We start from the raw sequence: 18,478 nt of genomic DNA on the forward strand, positions 1-18,478 counted from the left end.
CAGCGGTATAAAGACTTTGTTGCTGGCCTCCTTGCCGAAAGCAACACCTCCATAACATCATCAGGGAGGTCCCAATCCTTGTACCTCAGCCTTTCAGAAGCCAAGCGTGAAGGTTGAGGGTTTTGATGTCTGGATGGAGAACCTGACCTCCCTTCTGTGAGAGTAGGTTCTCTCTGAGTGGAAGTCGAATTGGAGGGCAGATGGACAAGTCTAGAAGGTCCGGGTACCACGTTCTCCTGGCCCATTCCGGGGCAATTAGGATCATGGTTTTCCGGAATCTTCTCAACCTCCTGATCATTTGAGGAATGACAGGGACCGGTGGGAACGCGTACAGAAGCGGAAACTCCCAGTCCACTATGAACGCGTCTCCCAGAGCTCCTTTCGGGGGAAATTCCCTTGAGCAGAACAGATCGTCCTTCCCGTTGACAATGGTGGCGAACAGATCCACCTGAGGGGTTCCCCAAAGGGCGAAGATCTCTTGAAGGACTTCCTGAGCTAGTTCCCACTCGTGGGAGACTGTGCTCTGCCTGCTCAGAGCGTCCGCTGTCAAGTTCTTCTCTCCGGCTAGGTGAACTGCCGATAGAGAGATTCCTTCTTGGATTGTCCAAAACCAGAGCTGCATCGCCTCTCTGCACAGGGGTAGTGATCCTACGCCTCCTCTTTTGTTGAGGTAATGCATGGCCACTGTGTTGTCCGTCATTATCAGGACATTCTTCCCTTGTACAGCTGGCAGGAACGCCTTCAGCGCAAGTCTGATGGCCCTCAGCTCTAACAGGTTGATATGTAGTCTGGACTCCGAATGGAGACCAACGACCGCTGATGGTCAAGTCGTTGGCGTGGGCTCCCCACCCAGTGAGTGAGGCATCCGTGACTACTGTTATTACCGGCCAGGGTTGCCAAAACTGTTCTCCTGACAGGCCCACCACTGAAGGTCTCGAGCCACCCTGTCGGGAACCTGAAGAAGATCTGTCATTCTTCCTGAGAATTGTGACCACCGAGTCCTCAGTGCCCACTGGAGGGATCTCATTCTCAGGCGAGCCTCTGGCACTAGGAAAATGCAGGATGCCATGAGGCCTAGCAACCTCAAAAAGTCGAAGGCTGAGAGACGTTGGGCATTTTGGAACTTGGTAACCATCTGTAGAATATCTTGAGCCCTCACCTCTGGTGGCAAGGCTTTTCCCAGGGAACTGTCCAGGATCGCTCCGATGAACTGGAGTCTCTGCAATAGTATCATTTGTGACTTCTTTAAATTGAGGGAGAAGCCCAGTCTGTGAAGGGAGTGGCTGTAACTCTCACCTGACTCCCACAGAGGCGCTGGCCTGGTTCGCGCTGCTGTGACCTCTTCTAAGGTGATGCGCAGGGTTCGGCAGACTGACTGGACCGGGCCCCCAAATCTGGCTTGTCTGGTTCGCAGAAGTATCCTTCTGTAGGCGAAAAAAAGGGGATTAACTGTCTGCGGGGTAATGCAATCGGCCTCTCACCCTCCTCGAAACCTTTCTGTGATTCCCCGTAGCGTCTCACCTTAGGGTCTGGAAGGACAAGCTCTCCATCCTGCTTCTGATGCAGGGGCGCGTTCGTATCCAGTTACTTCACTGGATTTTTGGATTGGTGAGAACCAAACTTGCTTGGCTTCCAGGTAAGTTTTTTGGTAAGAGGATCCCCTTGTGTCCATGCATTAATGTACTAATGCTAGTGTCTTTTTCCCCATAGGGGCCGGGGTACGGAATGCCGGGGAACAGGCACGGACCCGAGATGAGAGGTGAAATCCTTGTAGAAATCAGGTAAGTCTTTAATGAGCGTTTTTTGGTAATGTCTTTTCATTCGCTCATTAACGCTGATGTCTCTTTTTCCCCTTAGGGGCCGGGGTCCGCAAATGCCAGGATGCGGCGCGGACCCGAAATGAAGAGGGAATGAATCAACAGGTAAGTCTTAACATGGAGATTTAGCTTTCCTTATTCCCTTCTCTCTCTCACCTTTTGTTCTTGTCTTTTTCTCCCTAGGCGCTGGAGCGTGACTGCGAATCCGGATGATCGCTGCTGAACATGGAGGCGCCCTGTAAAGGTGAGTGAAATGCGGCGCTGCAGCGATCAACGCGATGAGCTTTTAAATAAAAGTCTTCCTTTTCAGGATTGTCGGCGAGATGTCTCCGGGATGCGGATTTAGCAGGTAGGGACTTTTCCTTCTTCTGTTCTCTTCTTCTCTTCCTTTGCAGGTGATCCAGGATGCTGGCAGGCGTGGCAGAAGTCCGGATGCAGGAGCAGATACGGTGAGCGTCCAGCTGCTAGATGCAGAACAACGCGAAGCACGTGTGGCTGTTCGGGTGGGGTTTAAATAGCCTTGGAAGAAGTTCCAGGTATTTATCCTTCCTCCAATCAGGTATGTATCCTTCCCCGACCACGCCCGGATGGTAAATTAGTCCCACAGGTCATGCCTTTCAGGCATCAAGGAGGCTGGGATCCTGCAGCATGGTCTGCATCAGGTAAGTGCACCCAAGCACTCCCATAATGAGCCTGGCGCCTATGGCGCCAGGACTGATGTCTTTTATGAGCCTGGCGCCATAGGCGCCAGGACACTTTCCAAAGGGCCCCTATATGGGGTTGCTGGGTCCTTCCTTGGGGACTGGATGTCCGCTTTTGGGGACGCAGGGCTTGAACCGGCTCCCCAGGAGCGGGCATCATGACAGCACTCCCCCCCAAGGCCCCTCCCAAGGTTGTTCCCTCCGGGGGTTTTGGTTTGTCTGGGAAGAGTCGGTGGAATTTCCTGACTAATCTAGGTGCATGCACATGGTCGCTGGGTTCCCACGACCTCTCCTGAGGTCCGTACCCCTTCCAATCAATTAGGTAGAACAGTTTTGACCTAAACATTTTTGAGTCTTAAATGTTCTTCACTTCGAATTCGGGCTCCCCATCTATTAGAATAGGTTCTGGAGGTTTGAGTACTCGGGTTCCGGGTACCACTGGTTTCAGAAGTGACACATGAAAAACAGGGTGAATTCGCATACAAGCTGGTAAATCAAGTTTAACAGCCACTGGGTTAATTATTGCCGTAATAGAATAAGGTCCCAGATATTTTGGGTTAAAAGTTCAAGGCCCTTTGAGTGGTAAATGTCTGGTAGCTAATCACACTTGATCCCCAAACTGATACGGAGGTGCTTCACTCCGATGTAGATCAGCATTCTCCTTTTATTTTCTCTTGGCTTGTTGTAAATGCGTAGTTGCCTCTTTGAAGGCTTGGGTAATTGTAGAATGCAGATGTTCTACTGCAGGCATTCCGAGGTTCTGAGGTGAGTCAAGGTTTGAGGTTCGAGGGTGATGCCCAAACAAAGTATAAAAAGGACTGTGGCCAGTTCCAGAGTGTACCGAATTATTATATGCGTATTCGGCTATCCAAAGAATGTCTTTCCAGTTGCTTTCAGATTGCTGTAACATACACCGTAAGTACTGCTCAAGGGTCTGATTTGTCCTCTCGGTCTGACCATCGGTCTGAGGGTGGTGACTGGTCGATAATCTTACGTCGATCTGCGCCATTTGACAACATTTGCACCAGAAGTGGGAAATGAATTGGCTTCCCCGGTCAGAGATTAGTATAGATGGGAATCCATGTAGCCGAACAATATTTTCGAGGAATTCTTTGGCTCGGACAGAAGCTGAAGGTAAACCTTTCAAAGGAATAAAGTGCGCCATTTTGGAAAACAAATCCACAATTACCAGAATAGTATTGTACCCCGAACAAGGAGGCAGGTCCGTAATAAAATCCATTGATTAGGTGTGCCAGGGTGCTGGCGGTATGTCTAGAGGTTGAAGGAGACCGGCTGGTCTTTTCTTTCGACTTTTATTTTGGGCGCAAACACCACAGGACATCACACAAGATTTTACATCTTTTCGCCAAGAGGGCCACCAAAATTGGCGTTTCACCTTTTCCTCTGTCTTGGCAATACCGGGGTGTCCCTCTATTAATGTATCATGATAACCGGAAATAACTAGTTTGTGTAATTCCTTATGTGGCAGGAATAAGCGTCCTTGGAAATAAGGTAAACCATTATCTATGGTAAAGTCTGATCCCTTTTGTATCCAATCCTGTAAGGTTGTAGGGTCCAGGAGTTGTTTCACTCTGGCTTGAATGTCTTCAAGCGTCTGTAACAAAGTCATGCCTAGAATCCTCTGTTCGGGAATTATTGGTACTGGTTCTGAGTTTGTATCAGATTCTCCCATTCCAATTCGGGATAAGGCGTGTGCTTTGCCATTCTTGGAGCCTGGTCGATAGGTTATCACGAAATCAAATTCAGCGAAAAACAAAGCCCATCGAAGCTGCCGTGATGACTGAGCATTGGTGGTTTTCAAATACTGTAAATTACAGTGATCAGTGATCACTGTGATGGTATGTCGAGCGCCAAGCAGATAATGCCGCCAGGCTTTAAAAGCAGACTTAATGGCTAACAGTTCTTTGTCAGTGATTGCATAATTAACCTCGGGTGCCAAGAATTTTCTGGACCAAAATGCTACGGGATGCAGTTGGTTGGTTTCGGGATCTCTTTGGGACAGGACAGCTCCCATGGCTAGGCTGGATGCGTCAGTCTCGACGACATAAGGGAGATCTGGACGCGGGTGTTTCAATATAGGTGCAGAGGTAAACTTAGCTTTTAAATCCTGAAAGGCCTGCTCGGCTTCTTCAGACCATTCAAAACGTTTATTTTTCCTCAAGAGTGCAGTAATGGGTTGTACCATGCATGAAAATTCCGGGATAAACCTGCGATAGAAATTGGCAAAGCCGAGCATGCTTTGAACCCCTTTTACAGAGCTAGGTGATGGCCATTTGAGGATGGCATCCACTTTTCTTGAGTCCATTCGGACTCCTTTGGTTGTCAGGATGAAACCTAGAAACTCGACTTCTGCGGTATGGAAAACACATTTCTCCAATTTAGCAAACAGTTTGTGTTGGTGCAGTTTTTCAAGTACTGCCCTAACGTGTTTTCTGTGATCAGATTCCAAAGAGGAGTACACCAGAATGTCATCGATATATACGACTACACAAACATCGATGAGTTCCCGAAGGACATCATTCATGAAGTATTGGAAGGCAGCCGGCGCGTTACACAATCCGAAAGGCATCACCTGGTACTCGAATAATCCGTATTTAGTACGGAAGGCAGTTTTCCATTCGTCGCCTTCTTTAACTCGTACCAGATGATAAGCCCCCCGGAGATCTAACTTGGTGTATATGCAAGCGTCCTTCACCTGGTCAAGGAGTTCAGGGATCAGAGGCAGAGGATAACGGTTTTTAACCGTTATCTGGTTCAATGTGCGGTAATCGATACAAGTTCTAAGGTCGCCTTCTTTTTTGGGCACGAAGAACAAAGCCGAGGATGCCGGGGACTTTGACGGGCGAATAAAATCATTAGCTAGGTATTGATCCAAATATTGTCTCAAATGCAGGTTCTCAGGTTCGGTAAGGGCATAAATCCTGCTACAAGGGGGCTGTGCACCGAGCACCAGATCGATTTGGCAATCGTACGATCTGTGAGGAGGTAACGTGTTGGCCTGTTCCTTTTGGAAGACGTCCTGAAAGTCTTCCGGAGGTAGTTGCATGGAGGCAGAGGTTACAGATGCTAGATTAATCTTCAGGTTTTCTAGGTAGCAGGTTTGTGTACAATCCGGGAAGGTTATTCTCTTAGCTCACCAATCAATTCGAGGATTATGTGTCTCTAACCAAGGGATTCCAAGAATAACATGAAACTGTGGAGCCTTGTTTACATCAAACACAACACCCTCCCGATGGCCGTCGGGACCAATAAGAGTCACCTCAGTAGTGGAATGTGTTACCGGTCCAGAGGCAATTTCAGTTCCATCGACTGTGGTGATGACATCTTTGCTGGTTTTAGGACGGAGAGGGAAGTTAATCCTAGAGACCAATTCACGATCCACATAGTTTCCAATAGCCCCACTATCGATGTATGCCTTTATTGCATGCAACCGCTTAGGTGTCACGCTCACCTGATTCCCACGGAGGCGCAGGTCTGGCTTCGAGTGCTGATGCTTCTTCAATGGTGAAGCGCAGGACTCTGAAGATAGACCGGAAGGGCCCCTCTACTCTGGCTTATCTGGCTCGCAGGAATATTCCCCTGTGCGTGAAAAGGGAGTATTACCTACTGTCGGAATAATGTTCAAGCCTCCCACTCCCTTCCAACCCTCCACGATACCCTTCCACGATTCCCCGTGAAGTCTCACCTTAGGGTCTGGAAGGATGAGTTCTCCATCCTGCTTCTGATGCAGGGGCGCGTTGAAACCCAGTTACTTCACTGGATTGAGGTTTGATGGGAGTTCAAATAAGCTTCACTATTCAGGTAAGGCGCTGTAAGAGTTCTGTTGCAAGTTCAAAAGTTCAAGCTTAATAATAAGGTTCATTGTCTTAATGCAGCAAGCGCTAACGCTTATGTCTTTTTCCCCTTAGGGGCCGGGGTTCGGAATGCCGGAGATATGGCGCCGACCTGAAGTGAAACGTGCAGTTCCAGTAAATGACAGGTAAGTTCTGGATGAGCGTTCGGGTAATGTCTTTGCATTCGCTCATTCAATGTCTTTGTCTTTTTTCCCCATAGGGGCCGGGGTCCGGAATGCCAGGAAGCGGCAGGACCCGAAATGAAATGGGAATGACCCAACAGGTAAGTCTTAGAAGGAAACTGAGCTTTTCCTATTCCCTTCCTTCTCTCACCTTGTGCTCTTGTCTTTTTCTCTCTAGGCTCTGGGAAGTGGCTGCGGATCCGGATGATCGCTGCTGAAGATGGAGGTGCCCAGGAAAGGTGAGTGAAATGCAGCGCTGCAGCGATCGAAGCGAAATGCTTTTAAAAAAATGATGTCTTCCCTTTCAGGATCGTCGGTGTGATGTCTCCGTGATGCAGCTTTAGCAGGTAAGGTCTTCTTTCTCTCCAATTCTCTCTTATCTCCCTTTGCAGGGGACCCAGGATGCTGACAGGCGTGGCTGAAGTCCAGATGCAGGAGCTGACACGGTGAGCGTCCAGCTGCGAGGAGCAGAACAACGCGAAGCGTGAGTTGATGATCGGGCGTGGTTTAAATAGCTTTGGAAGAAGTTCCAGGTATGTATCCTTCCACCGATCAGGTATGTATCCTTCCCCGACCACACCCAGGTGGAAAGTAGTCCCACAGGTAAAGTAGTTCCATTCAGGCCTCAAGAGGGCCTGGATGTAGCAGCATGGTCTGCATCAGGTAAGTGCACATTAAAACACTTGAACACATGTCTAGCTTTATGAGCCTGGCGCCTAAGGCGCCAGGACAGGGGTCCAACATGAGCCTGGCGCCTAAGGTGCCAGGACTGTGTCCAAAGGGCCCCAGCTTGGGCACGCTGGCACTTCCCTGGGGGGAATGATGCCTGCCTCTGGGGTTGCTAGGTCGGACCTGGCTCCTTGGAGGTAGGCATCATGACAGTAGGCTGTTCTGGATCTACGAGAACCATTGGCACAATGAAATGCGAGGTCTGAGAGTTAGTTTTCAAGCTCGGCAAGCGGACCCCTACGCTTGTCGGGCGGAGTCGTTTCCCGAAACAGAGTCTTCATGGTTTTTATCGGCGGCTCCTACCGCCTTTCGGGGCGGTTTTGCCAGGCAATCTCGTAGAAAGTGTCCAGAATTCCCACAAAAAAGACATAATTTTAACTGCCGCCTCCTTTCACGTTCCTTTTGAGTTAAGGGTCCTTTAACCCCTCCAATTTGCATAGGCTCAGAGACATCAACTCCCTTGGGGTTAGCATGGGTCTTGACCAACACCCGGGTCTCAAACCTGGACCGATCTGCTTTTCTGTTTTGAAGTCTGTGATCCAATTGGACCACTAAGTCTATATACTCGCTGCATTCTTGGGGCGGATTTACAACTTGGGCCAAGACATCTTTAAGTTCTCCGCGTAGGCCTCGATAAAACAACGTCACTCTTTTATCCTCTGGCCATCCCGTTTCCACAATTAGTCTATTAAAGGTTGCAATATAGGATAGAAGGTCCTGATTGCCCTATCGCGGGGATAGAAGTTTGTCATCCAGAGCCTGCCCCTGAGAGTGTCGAGCAAATAACCTTTCCATGCTTGCTTGAAACCCTTGAAAATCACGGAGAATCGGGTCATCTTGAGTAACCAGTGGAACTGACCAATCGGCAGCGCATCCGCTGAGATATGACAATACAAAGGCTACCTTGGTCTGATAATTAGGGAAGGCCCCAGGTCTGCATAGGAAGTGCAAACGACAATGATTCATGAATACGGCGAATCGTTTGGGGTCCCCAGCAAAGCATTCGGGTGGGGCCAGCGGCATGTTTCCAGGTAGATTAATCTGCACAGGGTTACTGGAAACCACAGGAGCGGGGTTCCCTCCGGAACCGGGTAGAGGAGTTTGCCCAGCTTGACCTTCCAAAAGCTGTCTGGCCAGGTCATCAGTTCTTTCCTTTGATATTATTAATGCCCTCCTGAGGGCATTAGTCTCTTGACGAGCGGCATGTACTTCGGCCCGTAATTCCCCCAGTAATTGCGCCAACTGATCAGTCTCAGAACTTTCCATAGCGCCTGGGTGGAAATTTGTAGGAAGGCTTCGCGTTCTGTAACGCTCACCTGACTCCCACGCAGGAGCTGGCCTGGTTTGCGCTGCTGTGACCTCTTCTAAGGTGATGCGCAGGGTTCGGAAGACTGACTGGACCGGGCCCCCAAATCTAGCTTGTCTGGTTCGCAGAAGTATCCTTCTGTAGGCGAAAATAGGGGATTAACTGTCTGCGGGGTAATGCAATCGGCCTTCCACTTTCCCCTCTCACCCTCCTCGAAACCTTTCTGTGATTCCCCGTAGCGTCTCACCTTAGGGTCTGGAAGGACGAGCTCTCCATCCTGCTTCTGATGCAGGGGCGCATTGGTATCCAGTTACTTCACTGGATTTTCGGATTGGTGAGAACCAAACTTGCTTGGCTTCCAGGTAAGTTTTTTGATAAGAGGTTCCCCTTGTGTCCATGCATTAATGTACTAATGCTAGTGTCTTTTTCCCCATAGGGGCCGGGGTACGGAATGCCGGGGAACAGGCACCGACCCGAGATGAGAGGTGAAATCCTTGTAGAAATCAGGTAAGTCTTTAATGAGCGTTTTTTTGGTAATGTCTTTTCATTCGCTCATTAACGCGGATGTCTCTTTTTCCCCTTAGGGGCCGGGGTCTGGAAATGCCAGGATGCGGCGCGGACCCGAAATGAAGAGGGAATGAATCAACAGGTAAGTCTTAACATGGAGATTTAGCTTTCCTTATTCCCTTCTCTCTCTCACCTTTTGTTCTTGTCTTTTTCTCTCTAGGCGCTGGAGCGTGACTGCGAATCCGGATGATCGCTGCTGAACATGGAGGCGCCCTGTAAAGGTGAGTGAAATGCGGCGCTGCATCGATCGACGCGATGAGCTTTTAAATAAAAGTCTTCCTTTTCAGGATTGTTGGCGAGATGTCTCCGGGATGCGGATTTAGCAGGTAAGGACTTTTCCTTCTTCTGTTCTCTTCTTCTCTTCCTTTGCAGGTTATCCAGGATGCTGGCAGGCGTGGCAGAAGTCAGGATGCTGGAGCAGACACGGTGAGCGTCCAGCTGCTAGATGCAGAACAACGCGAAGCACGTGTGGCTTTTCGGGTGGGGTTTAAATAACCTTGGAAGAAGTTCCAGGTATGTATCCTTCCTCCAATCAGGTATGTATCCTTCCCCGACCACGCCCGGATGGTAAATTAGTCCCAAAGGTAAAGTAGTTCCTTTCAGCCCTCAAGGAGGCCGGAATCCTGCAGCATGGTCTGCATCAGGTAAGTGCACCCAAGCACTCCCATAATGAGCCTGGCGCCTATGGCGCCAGGACTGATGTCTTTTATGAGCCTAGCGCCACAGGCGCCAGGACACTGTCCAAAGGGCCCCTATATGGGGTTGCTGGGTCCTTCCTTGGGGTCTGGATGTCCGCTTTTGGGGAAGCAGGGCTTGAACGGCCTTCCCGGGAGCGGGCATCATGACAGTGGCAAACGTGATTTAGCTGGATCTGAGCTTGTTCCGAAGATACAGCCCTGATCAACCAATCGTCCAGGTAGCGGTAGACGTGAATCCCTTCCCTCCTTAGACTTGCCGCCACTACCGACATTAACTTGGTGAAGACCCTCGGGCGGAGGTTAGCCCAAATGGCAGCACTCGAAATTGATAATGAGAGTTGCCAATTGCGAAACTCAGGTATTTCCTGTGTTTGAGATGGATAGGCACATGGAATTAAGCGTCCTGAAGGTCCAGAGATACCAACCAGTCCTGGAACTGAAGGGCCTAAAGTATCTGAGAAAGAGTTACCATCTTGAATTTGTCTTTCCTGAGGAATTTGTTCAATTCTCGCAAGTCCAAGATGGGTCTCAGTCCTCCGTCTTTCTTTGGAATGAGAAAGTAAGGGGAGTACCAGCCCTTGTTCCTCTCCGCTACAGGTACCGGTTCTATGGCACCTTTCTCTAGCAGGTCCAAAATTTCCTGCAAGAGGAGCGGATCTGGAGCTTTCTGAGAGCTGATCCGCGGTGGATGACTCTGAGGTATGCGTAGGAGAGGCAGTCAGTAACCTTGGGCAACTGTTTCCAATGCCCAAGCATCTGACGTGATAGCCTGCCATTCCACCAGATGTTGAGTTAACCTGCCTCCTACAGGTGTCCTGTGAGGGAAGTCCTCAGAGTGGTTTTGGGGAGGCTGATGCAGATGCTGATGGTAAAGAGGCACCTGCTGTTGCTGCGGCTTTTGAATATCTACCCCGTCCACCTCGGGTAGTTCCTCTTTGTCCCCTTTGAGCCGGTCGTCCTCTACCTCTTCCGAATGCGGAGTAGAAGCAAAAGGACTTGCCCCTCGCGGAGGTTCCTGTGGGACGAAAAGGTGTCTGACGGATTGCAGCGCCTAGGGATTTTGCTGCTGCTTTTGATGTTTGCAGTTTCTCAAAACTGTCATCCGCCTTTTTCCCAAACAAAGAAGAGCCATCGAATGGCATGTTCAAGAGCCTGGCTTGCACATCTGGGGCAAAACCAGACTTTCTCAACCAAGCGAATCTCCAGGTTGTTGTACTTGCCGCCATTGCTCTGCTGATACTGTCAGCCGAATCAATGCCCGTCTGGAGGGATTCGCACATAGCGTCTTTACCGTCCTGAATGATATTTAGGAACGCCTCCCTTTCTTCTCCCTCCGGGATGCAGTCAGCCGCTGTAGAAGCACACTCCCAAAGTGTATGGCTGAATCTAGCAAGGGTGCAAGTAGCATTAACAGATTTTAACGCCATGCTACATGCCGAAAAAACTTTCTTTGCCATAGCATCATATTTCTTATCGTCCCTGTCCTGTGGGACGGTAGGGTAAGCAGTCTTGACGTCAGTAGAAGATGCTGCCTGTACCACCAGACTTTCTGGGGATGGGTGTTTTGACAAAATCTCTGGGTCTGCAGAAGATACCCTGTATTTTGTAGAGTTTTTTATTTACTGCCGGGACGACATCTGGGGTTTCCCAGTTCGTCATACTCTTCCTCTGAAGAGCTTTATGAAAGGGCACTACAGGATCCTCCTGTGGACCTTTGTCAAGAATATCCGTGAAGTCATCTTGTTGGAAAGCCTGTAAAGGTGTTGACCATCCCATAAATTCTGTGATCCTGGCCATTAAGGCTCTATAGGGGGTTTCAGCATGCTCCCCCGGGTCTGGCCTAGCAAACTCCACCTCAGGGGAAGTGTCTAACCCACTTGCCTCATGTAAGGAATCATGAAGATCCTTTAGCCTGCGTTCTTCTTAGGATAACTCCTCTCTAACTGAGGTTGCAGGTCCCTGCAACTCAAATGTGTCTTCCTGTTCAGATAGTTCACCCTCTTCTAATAATTGAGGACATAGTTCTCAATTGTTCTGAACTCACAAAGGGTGTAAAACCCATCTCCAAGGCAGAGGGTGCCAAACTTGTCATAATCGGCCTCGAAAACGTCGATGTCGTCGACGCCGACATCGAAGGCTTCGGGCGTGGCGTCGAAAACAAAGGCGGAGGCCTCGAGGATCACGATAGAATTGGGATTCTGCTCGAGGAAGTCGACAATCTCGACGCCATCGTCATCGAGGACCTGGGGATGGCCACTGGGTGCGTCGTAACCGTGACTTTCCTTGGCGTCGACGCCGGTGTCGAAGATGGCGTCGAGTCGACAGACCCGTGTGTCGAAGGTCCCTTCGACATCGGCGTCGAAGACACCGACCTCGGCGTCGACGGAACCTTCATCGATGGCGTCGACGGAACCTTCGAAGAAGGTTTTGAGGTCATAGCTTTACTCGAGGGTTTGTGACGCGCTCGAGAAGCTTCCTTCGCCGGGAACTGCGACTCGCAGCATTTTTGACCTTTGGGTCTTTCGACCAGAGCATCGCTCTCGGCAGTCTTCGAGGGGATCGAGGCTGCTTTCTCGAAGACGCTCATCATATTTTTGCGGAATTCCTCCCATTCAGCCCGAGAACTATGTTTCGTGGGGCAAGGGATTTTCTTTGGAGAAACAGAGGAAGAGGAGGACGGAGAAGGGGATCTTTGACGTCTCCTCTTCGAGTGCTTCGATCTCGAGGAGTGATGGGACCCACTCCGAGACCTGGAGCGCGAATGGTGACGAGGAGACGAATGTCTCGACTTCGTCGAGGAAGAAGAAGCTTTTAAAGTCTTACCTTTCTCCAGCTTCCCCCTACGCTCCTTCAGGGCCTTAGCTGTCATGGATATACAGTCCTCGCACTCCGAACAATGGTGTTCAGCTCCCAAACACCACAGACAAACTCTGTGAGGGTCAGTCAGCAACATCTTTTTCCCACAATCTCGGCATTTTTTGAAGCCGGACCGAGGGGTCGTCGGTTCCGACGAGGAAGCCATCGAGTACGGATCGAATATCTCGAGGTAAATAGGATAAATTGTCTACAAAACTGAGCAACAGTATTCTGAGGCACTGAGTAAGCGCAGAAAAACAGAACTGAGCAACGGACGCTGCGCGCAGCCTTTATAGGCAGGATGACGTCGACGTCGATACGGCGGCTGTCGAGGGACATCGACTCGGCGGAAGTCGACGCGCAGCGCCCTATAGAGAAAAATGTTCCGAGGCCAGCAGAGCTGGAAGGAGATATCTAAGATAAGGAATACGTCAGAGGACACAATCCCTTCGAAACATGTGTTAGGGAGAATTCTCCTTCTATGGCTAATTTCCCACACCTAGCGAGTCCCCCAGCAGCTTTGCTGGATTTCTGGAGTTTATTTTTCCACCTGGTAAGAGTGTGAGCCTTTTTTTTCACTGTTAACTGTGTTTTGCCATGTGTATTTTTACTGTTTGTGTGATTTTGGGCTTTGGAGCACACCACTCCATGAGCCCCACTTTTTGTGTGTGTTACACAGCACCTTCAGTGCAGTAACACAGGGTTGTCTTTTAGACTTTCCACTGACTCCATTTTCTGGGGCCGACTACTGTCCCCCAGAAACCTGTAGATCCATCTTACATGGAGTATTGGAAAGGGTTAACTCCTACCCCTTTTTGTCTGTGCCTCTCTGAGATTTGTTTTGCTCTTTTAACATTTAGACTTGGCTGGTGGCAGTGGTATCTCCACTAACTTTTCTACCGCGACTATATAATATAAAGGTGGTATTGTTCCAGGCTATTGTGGTAGCCTCAAACTTAAACCTGCTTGCCCAAATACTTTTTATTTCGGGTCCGGTTGGGGTTAGTCGCCATTTCTTTTTGTTAAAGTCCTTCTTGTATTTTATTTTGCACGGCAAACCAGGATTGCCTTCATTGTGCACCGTCTTGTGGCAGGCTTCTGCAGAGAAGCCCTCCTCTTGGCGCCTGGGTGTCTAGGTGGGCTGAATGTGAGGGAGGGGTGTAGTCACCCCTGCACAGGGTCTCCATGGAGACCCAAGTCGCACTTTGTGTTGATTGGCTGAAGTGGTTGTCTGGGCTGGACAACCCCCCTGCTGAGTGATTGACAGCCAGGCTGTGTGAATGGGGGATTTTCGCATAAAAGGCAGGACTTTTGGGCTGGAAGTCAGAGTCACCACTGGAACTGCAAGGAACCGAAGAGAAGCTGAGAAGAAGACGGCTGCTGCTACCCCGAGTCCAGGTGAAGCCCTACTGCAGTCCTGAGCTATCTACCCTTCAACGACCAGAGAAGATCCAGTCCAGAGTCTTCTTCCCTTGAGCCTGGTGGGGTCAACCAGCTCACCTTCCACAGACAAAGGATCCTCTTCGTGGTCGAAATCACTGCACATTGCTGTAGTGGTCCGGATAGCCATCTGAAGAGCCTCTACTGTTTAAAGGAGCGCAACTTTTATTCACTGTCGCGGCTGCTGGTGGCCTCATCCCTGGGTAGTGCAGATCGCTCCAGACGTCCTCCTTCTTGTAACCACGACTGAAGCTCCAGGAACCGTGAGTCTGCAGGAAACTACCAGGAATAACTGCCGTGGCACCACCTTCTTCAAGGAATAAGGTACTGTGTCTGACTTCTAGGAACTACGGTGAACCCTTTTCTCCTCACTAAAGGCGTGTCCTTTTCTTCCTTCCCATAACTTTTGCCTCCTCTTCTGACAATATCTAAGTACTACTGGCAACCTTGAATTGTGAACTATCTGACTGTGTGATCCTCAACAACAGGAACCCTGTTCCACCTATCACTGGGGCAGGCCTATTGACTTTTATCATTGTGTTAGAAAGTGTTCTCTGATTCTGTCTGCCTTGACAAAAGTATTGCCTATGATTTTTGCCCCCAACTATCTTGTTTGGGTAACTCAGGTGCTAAGTGTGTTTTTACACCGGTAACATTTCTACCCGCGGGTATGCGTATCTTTAGTAAGACCGTACTGTCATTACTGTCAAAAAGTGATCGCATATGTACTCCTGGTAACGTCTCTTGTTTCATAACACTGGTCTGTCAAAGCATAAGGTACTTACCTTGAGTTGTTCTGTACAAGGGGAATTGGTTGTGTGTAGTGTATTTGAAGTGTGGTTTTTATATTAATAGAAGTGAAGTGTTTGACAAACAGATGGTTTAAAAATAAATGTACTCTTGCTTTTTAACCAAAAACCTTTATTCAGTGTTTGCTTGAGTCACAGTAATTGTAGTCCTTTGTGTAATCTCTACTGCTGCTAATTTGCTCTTGAGATAAGTCTGGCTGCTCCGCTACTGCTATAACTATAACAGTTTAGTACAGGCTTGTACTAAAGGTGAACTTGTATTACCACTTGTAGTCTTAACTCTGTGCAGTGGTCCCCAAGGGCAATGCATAGAATTCTGCCTAACAACATGCGATCAGGATGTCATGGTTAACTGTGTCGAAGGCAGAGGAAAAGTCAAGGAGAATGAGAATACAGGGGGTGTTAGTGTCAAGATTTGAGAGCAGGTCTTCACAGGTGTTCAGAAGAGCAGTTCCTGTGCCTCTGGATGCTCTAAAGCCAGATTGATGGTCGTGGAAGTAATGAATGCTGGCAGCCCCTCTAAAAATACCCTAGATCACCAGGGACAACAATGGGAACTGTCCCCAGGACACTAACCTCATGGGTATCTGGGGACACACGTCATGAACATGAACGATTGCCTTACCGGGACATTATGACAGTTCTGTGGTAACCCACAGTAGGGAAAGTGGGCTGGGCTTAACCCACAACTTATGACTTTTCACCGCACACACATGCCCTAGGTGGGGGAAGAGAGGGCAAGATTAGCCAGGGAAAAAGGATCAATCCTCTGCCACTCATTTTCTTTGTTTGCATTTATACAACCATTTGCATAATTCCTGGGCACCTGTGACATATAGGTAAGACTATTTTCTGAAGAATCCAAGATTACGGTTACGTAACAAGACATGAGTCTGTGGAGAAAGTTGTATATTGGAGAAATCTGACTGAGCATTTTAGTAATTTGTATCAAAAGAACAAACTATTATTATCAAAGATATTGCGCAACTTGTTTTTAATGTGCAAAAGTGTTACCTCGTGTATATTTTTAGGAGTTAAAATCACGTCATTTTTACAACGCACAAAAAACATACAAAGTCCTTGAATCTTATCAGGAACATTTCCTACAAATAGTCTCATCATTTTCTGTCCTTTAACAGCTCCAGTTACACGGCCAGTTTCTGAAAATACAAATCACATTTGTTTGGTTTCTAATACTAGTTAAGAGTTTAAAAAAAAATTGGAAAAACACATTTTAATGAATCCATTTACAAATCATTAAATGACTATGACCTTTGAAATGCATGCATGACACCATATTTTCCGCATATTTATTTTTAATCCTGTATCTCCATATTGGATGTCTTCATTAAATTCAAAAGCCATGAATAACTCTACATATAATCGGGATCTCTGAACACTTTTTCTTCAAAAGTAATGCTAAGGGGATGTGGCTACACAATGGCTGAGGGTGACAATACAGTGATGCATTAGCCGCTTATTTCCTGTGGGGAATGCATAAAATCAGTATGCCCTCTCCAAAGGTAACCTGGAATAGAGGATTAACAGCATAAGTAGAATGACACCTTACACTCTTCAGAAGAACAAGTTACTTCTTACCTTGTAACGTTCTTTCGATGGGATGTTCCTCTGACGTATTCCTTATCTTAGATATCTCTTTCCAGCTTTGCTGGCCTCGGAAATTTTTTCTCCAGAGGGCGCTGCGCGTCGACGTCCGCCGAGTCGATGTCCCTCGACAGCCGCCGTATCGACGTCGACGTCATCCTGCCTATACAGGCCGCACGCAGCGTCCGTTGCTCAGTTCCGTTTTGTAGCCCACAATCATTCTTTCTGGACTAGACTAATCACCCTGAAGGAGCGTAAGCTGCAACAACAAGGGAAGTAGTACTGCGGGGATGGAGGGGAGGGTTGATAAGGAATACGTCGGAGGAACATCCCATCGAAAGAACATTACAAGGTAAGAAGTAACTTGTTCTTCGAAGGGATTGTGTCCTCCGACGTATTCCTTATCTTAGATAGGCTCCCATAGCAGTATTCTGTTATTGGAGGTGGGAGTACTAACTTCATGCTTCCTCTTATTGATGAATAGAGTGCAATACTGCCCTTCCAAACCTAGTCTCTTGACTGGAGGAGGAATCCAAGTTGTAAAACCGTGTAAAGGTATGGAAGGACGACCATGTGGCAGCCGCACATATGTCTCTAACCGGCACTCCTCTTTTGAGGGCCGATGAAGCTGCGATACCTCTGGTCGAATGAGCCCTAACATTTTGAGGGGGCTCTTTTCCTGCCAGTTTATAACATTCCAAAATGGCTAAAATGATCCATCTGGAAATGGTCTGCTTAGTTATCAGTAACTCCAGCTTGTGACCTGCATAGCCTACAAACAGCTGGTCTGCTTGTCTTATCCTAGCCAGTCTACTAATGTAAAAACTTAAAGCCCTTCTTGGGTCCAGCCTGTGTAACCTCTCTCCCTCTTTCCCCGGATGGGGAGGAGGATAGAAAGATGTAAGGGTAATCTTCTGAGTGATATGAAATTCAGAAACCACCTTTGGGAGGGAATTAGGCTTCACTTGCAGAACAACTTTGTCTTTGTGAAAGATTGTATGAGGGGGTTTACAAGAAAGAGCTTGTAACTCGCTCACCCTTCTAGCAGATGTAAGTGCTACTAATAAAACAGTCTTAAGGGTAAGAAATCTTAACGAACAAGAGTGGAGTGGTTCGAAAGGTGTGCCCATCAGGAAAGTTAGGACTAAGTTTAAATCCCATAGGGGAACCTGGAATGATCTTGCGGGATAAACGTTAGTTAACCCCTTTAGAAACTGTATTACCAAGGGTACCTTGAAATAGGATGGTTCTTCCGCAGTGCACTTAAAGATGGATAGCGCTGCGAGATAGCCCTTGATGGTGCCAACTTGAAGGCCTGAATTTGCTAAATAAAGTAGGAAGGACAAAACCATTGGTGTACCACATGAAAAGGGATCGATATTCTTTTCTCTACACCAGCTGCAAAATCTGTTCCAACAGCAGCGGTATAAAGATTTTGTTGCTGGCCTTCTTGCCGAAAGCAACACCTCCATAACATCATCAGGGAGGTCCCAATCCTTGTACCTCAGCCTTTCAGAAGCCAAGCGTGAAGGTTGAGGGTTTGATGTCTGGATGGAGAACCTGACCTCCCTTCTGTGAGAGCAGATTCTCTCTGAGTGGAAGTCGAATTGGAGGACAGATGGACAAGTCTAGAAGGTCCGGGTCCCATGTTCTCCTGGCCCAATCCGGGGCAATTAGGATCATGGTTTTCCGGAATCTTTTCAACCTCCTGATCATTTGAGGAATGACAGGGACCGGTGGAAACACGTACAGAAGCGGAAACTCCCAGTCCACTATGAACGCGTCTCCCAGAGCTCCTCTCGGGGGAAATTCCCTTGAACAGAAGAGATCGCACTTCCTGTTGACACTGGTGGCGAACAGATCCACCTGAGGGGTTCCCCAAAGGGCGAAGATCTCTTGAAGGACTTCCTGAGC

At 48.5% G+C, this 18,478-nt stretch overlaps 1 protein-coding gene across 1 annotated transcript in view; it reads right to left on the reverse strand.

Annotated features, from left to right (window-relative positions):
• The window catches only part of DNAH8 (dynein axonemal heavy chain 8), an 8,835,797-nt gene that overhangs the window by 8,169,597 nt on the left and 647,722 nt on the right, over positions 1 to 18,478 (reverse strand). The window contains exon 5 of the mRNA XM_069608756.1: positions 15,974 to 16,119. Coding sequence (XP_069464857.1) covers positions 15,974 to 16,119 — 146 coding nt within the window. The remainder of the gene's footprint in view (positions 1 to 15,973; positions 16,120 to 18,478) is intronic.

The sequence above is a fragment of the Ambystoma mexicanum genome, chromosome 4q (genome assembly GCF_040938575.1).
Source record: "Ambystoma mexicanum isolate Mex_15411 chromosome 4q, UKY_AmexF1_1, whole genome shotgun sequence".
Classification (NCBI taxonomy): domain Eukaryota; kingdom Metazoa; phylum Chordata; class Amphibia; order Caudata; family Ambystomatidae; genus Ambystoma; species Ambystoma mexicanum.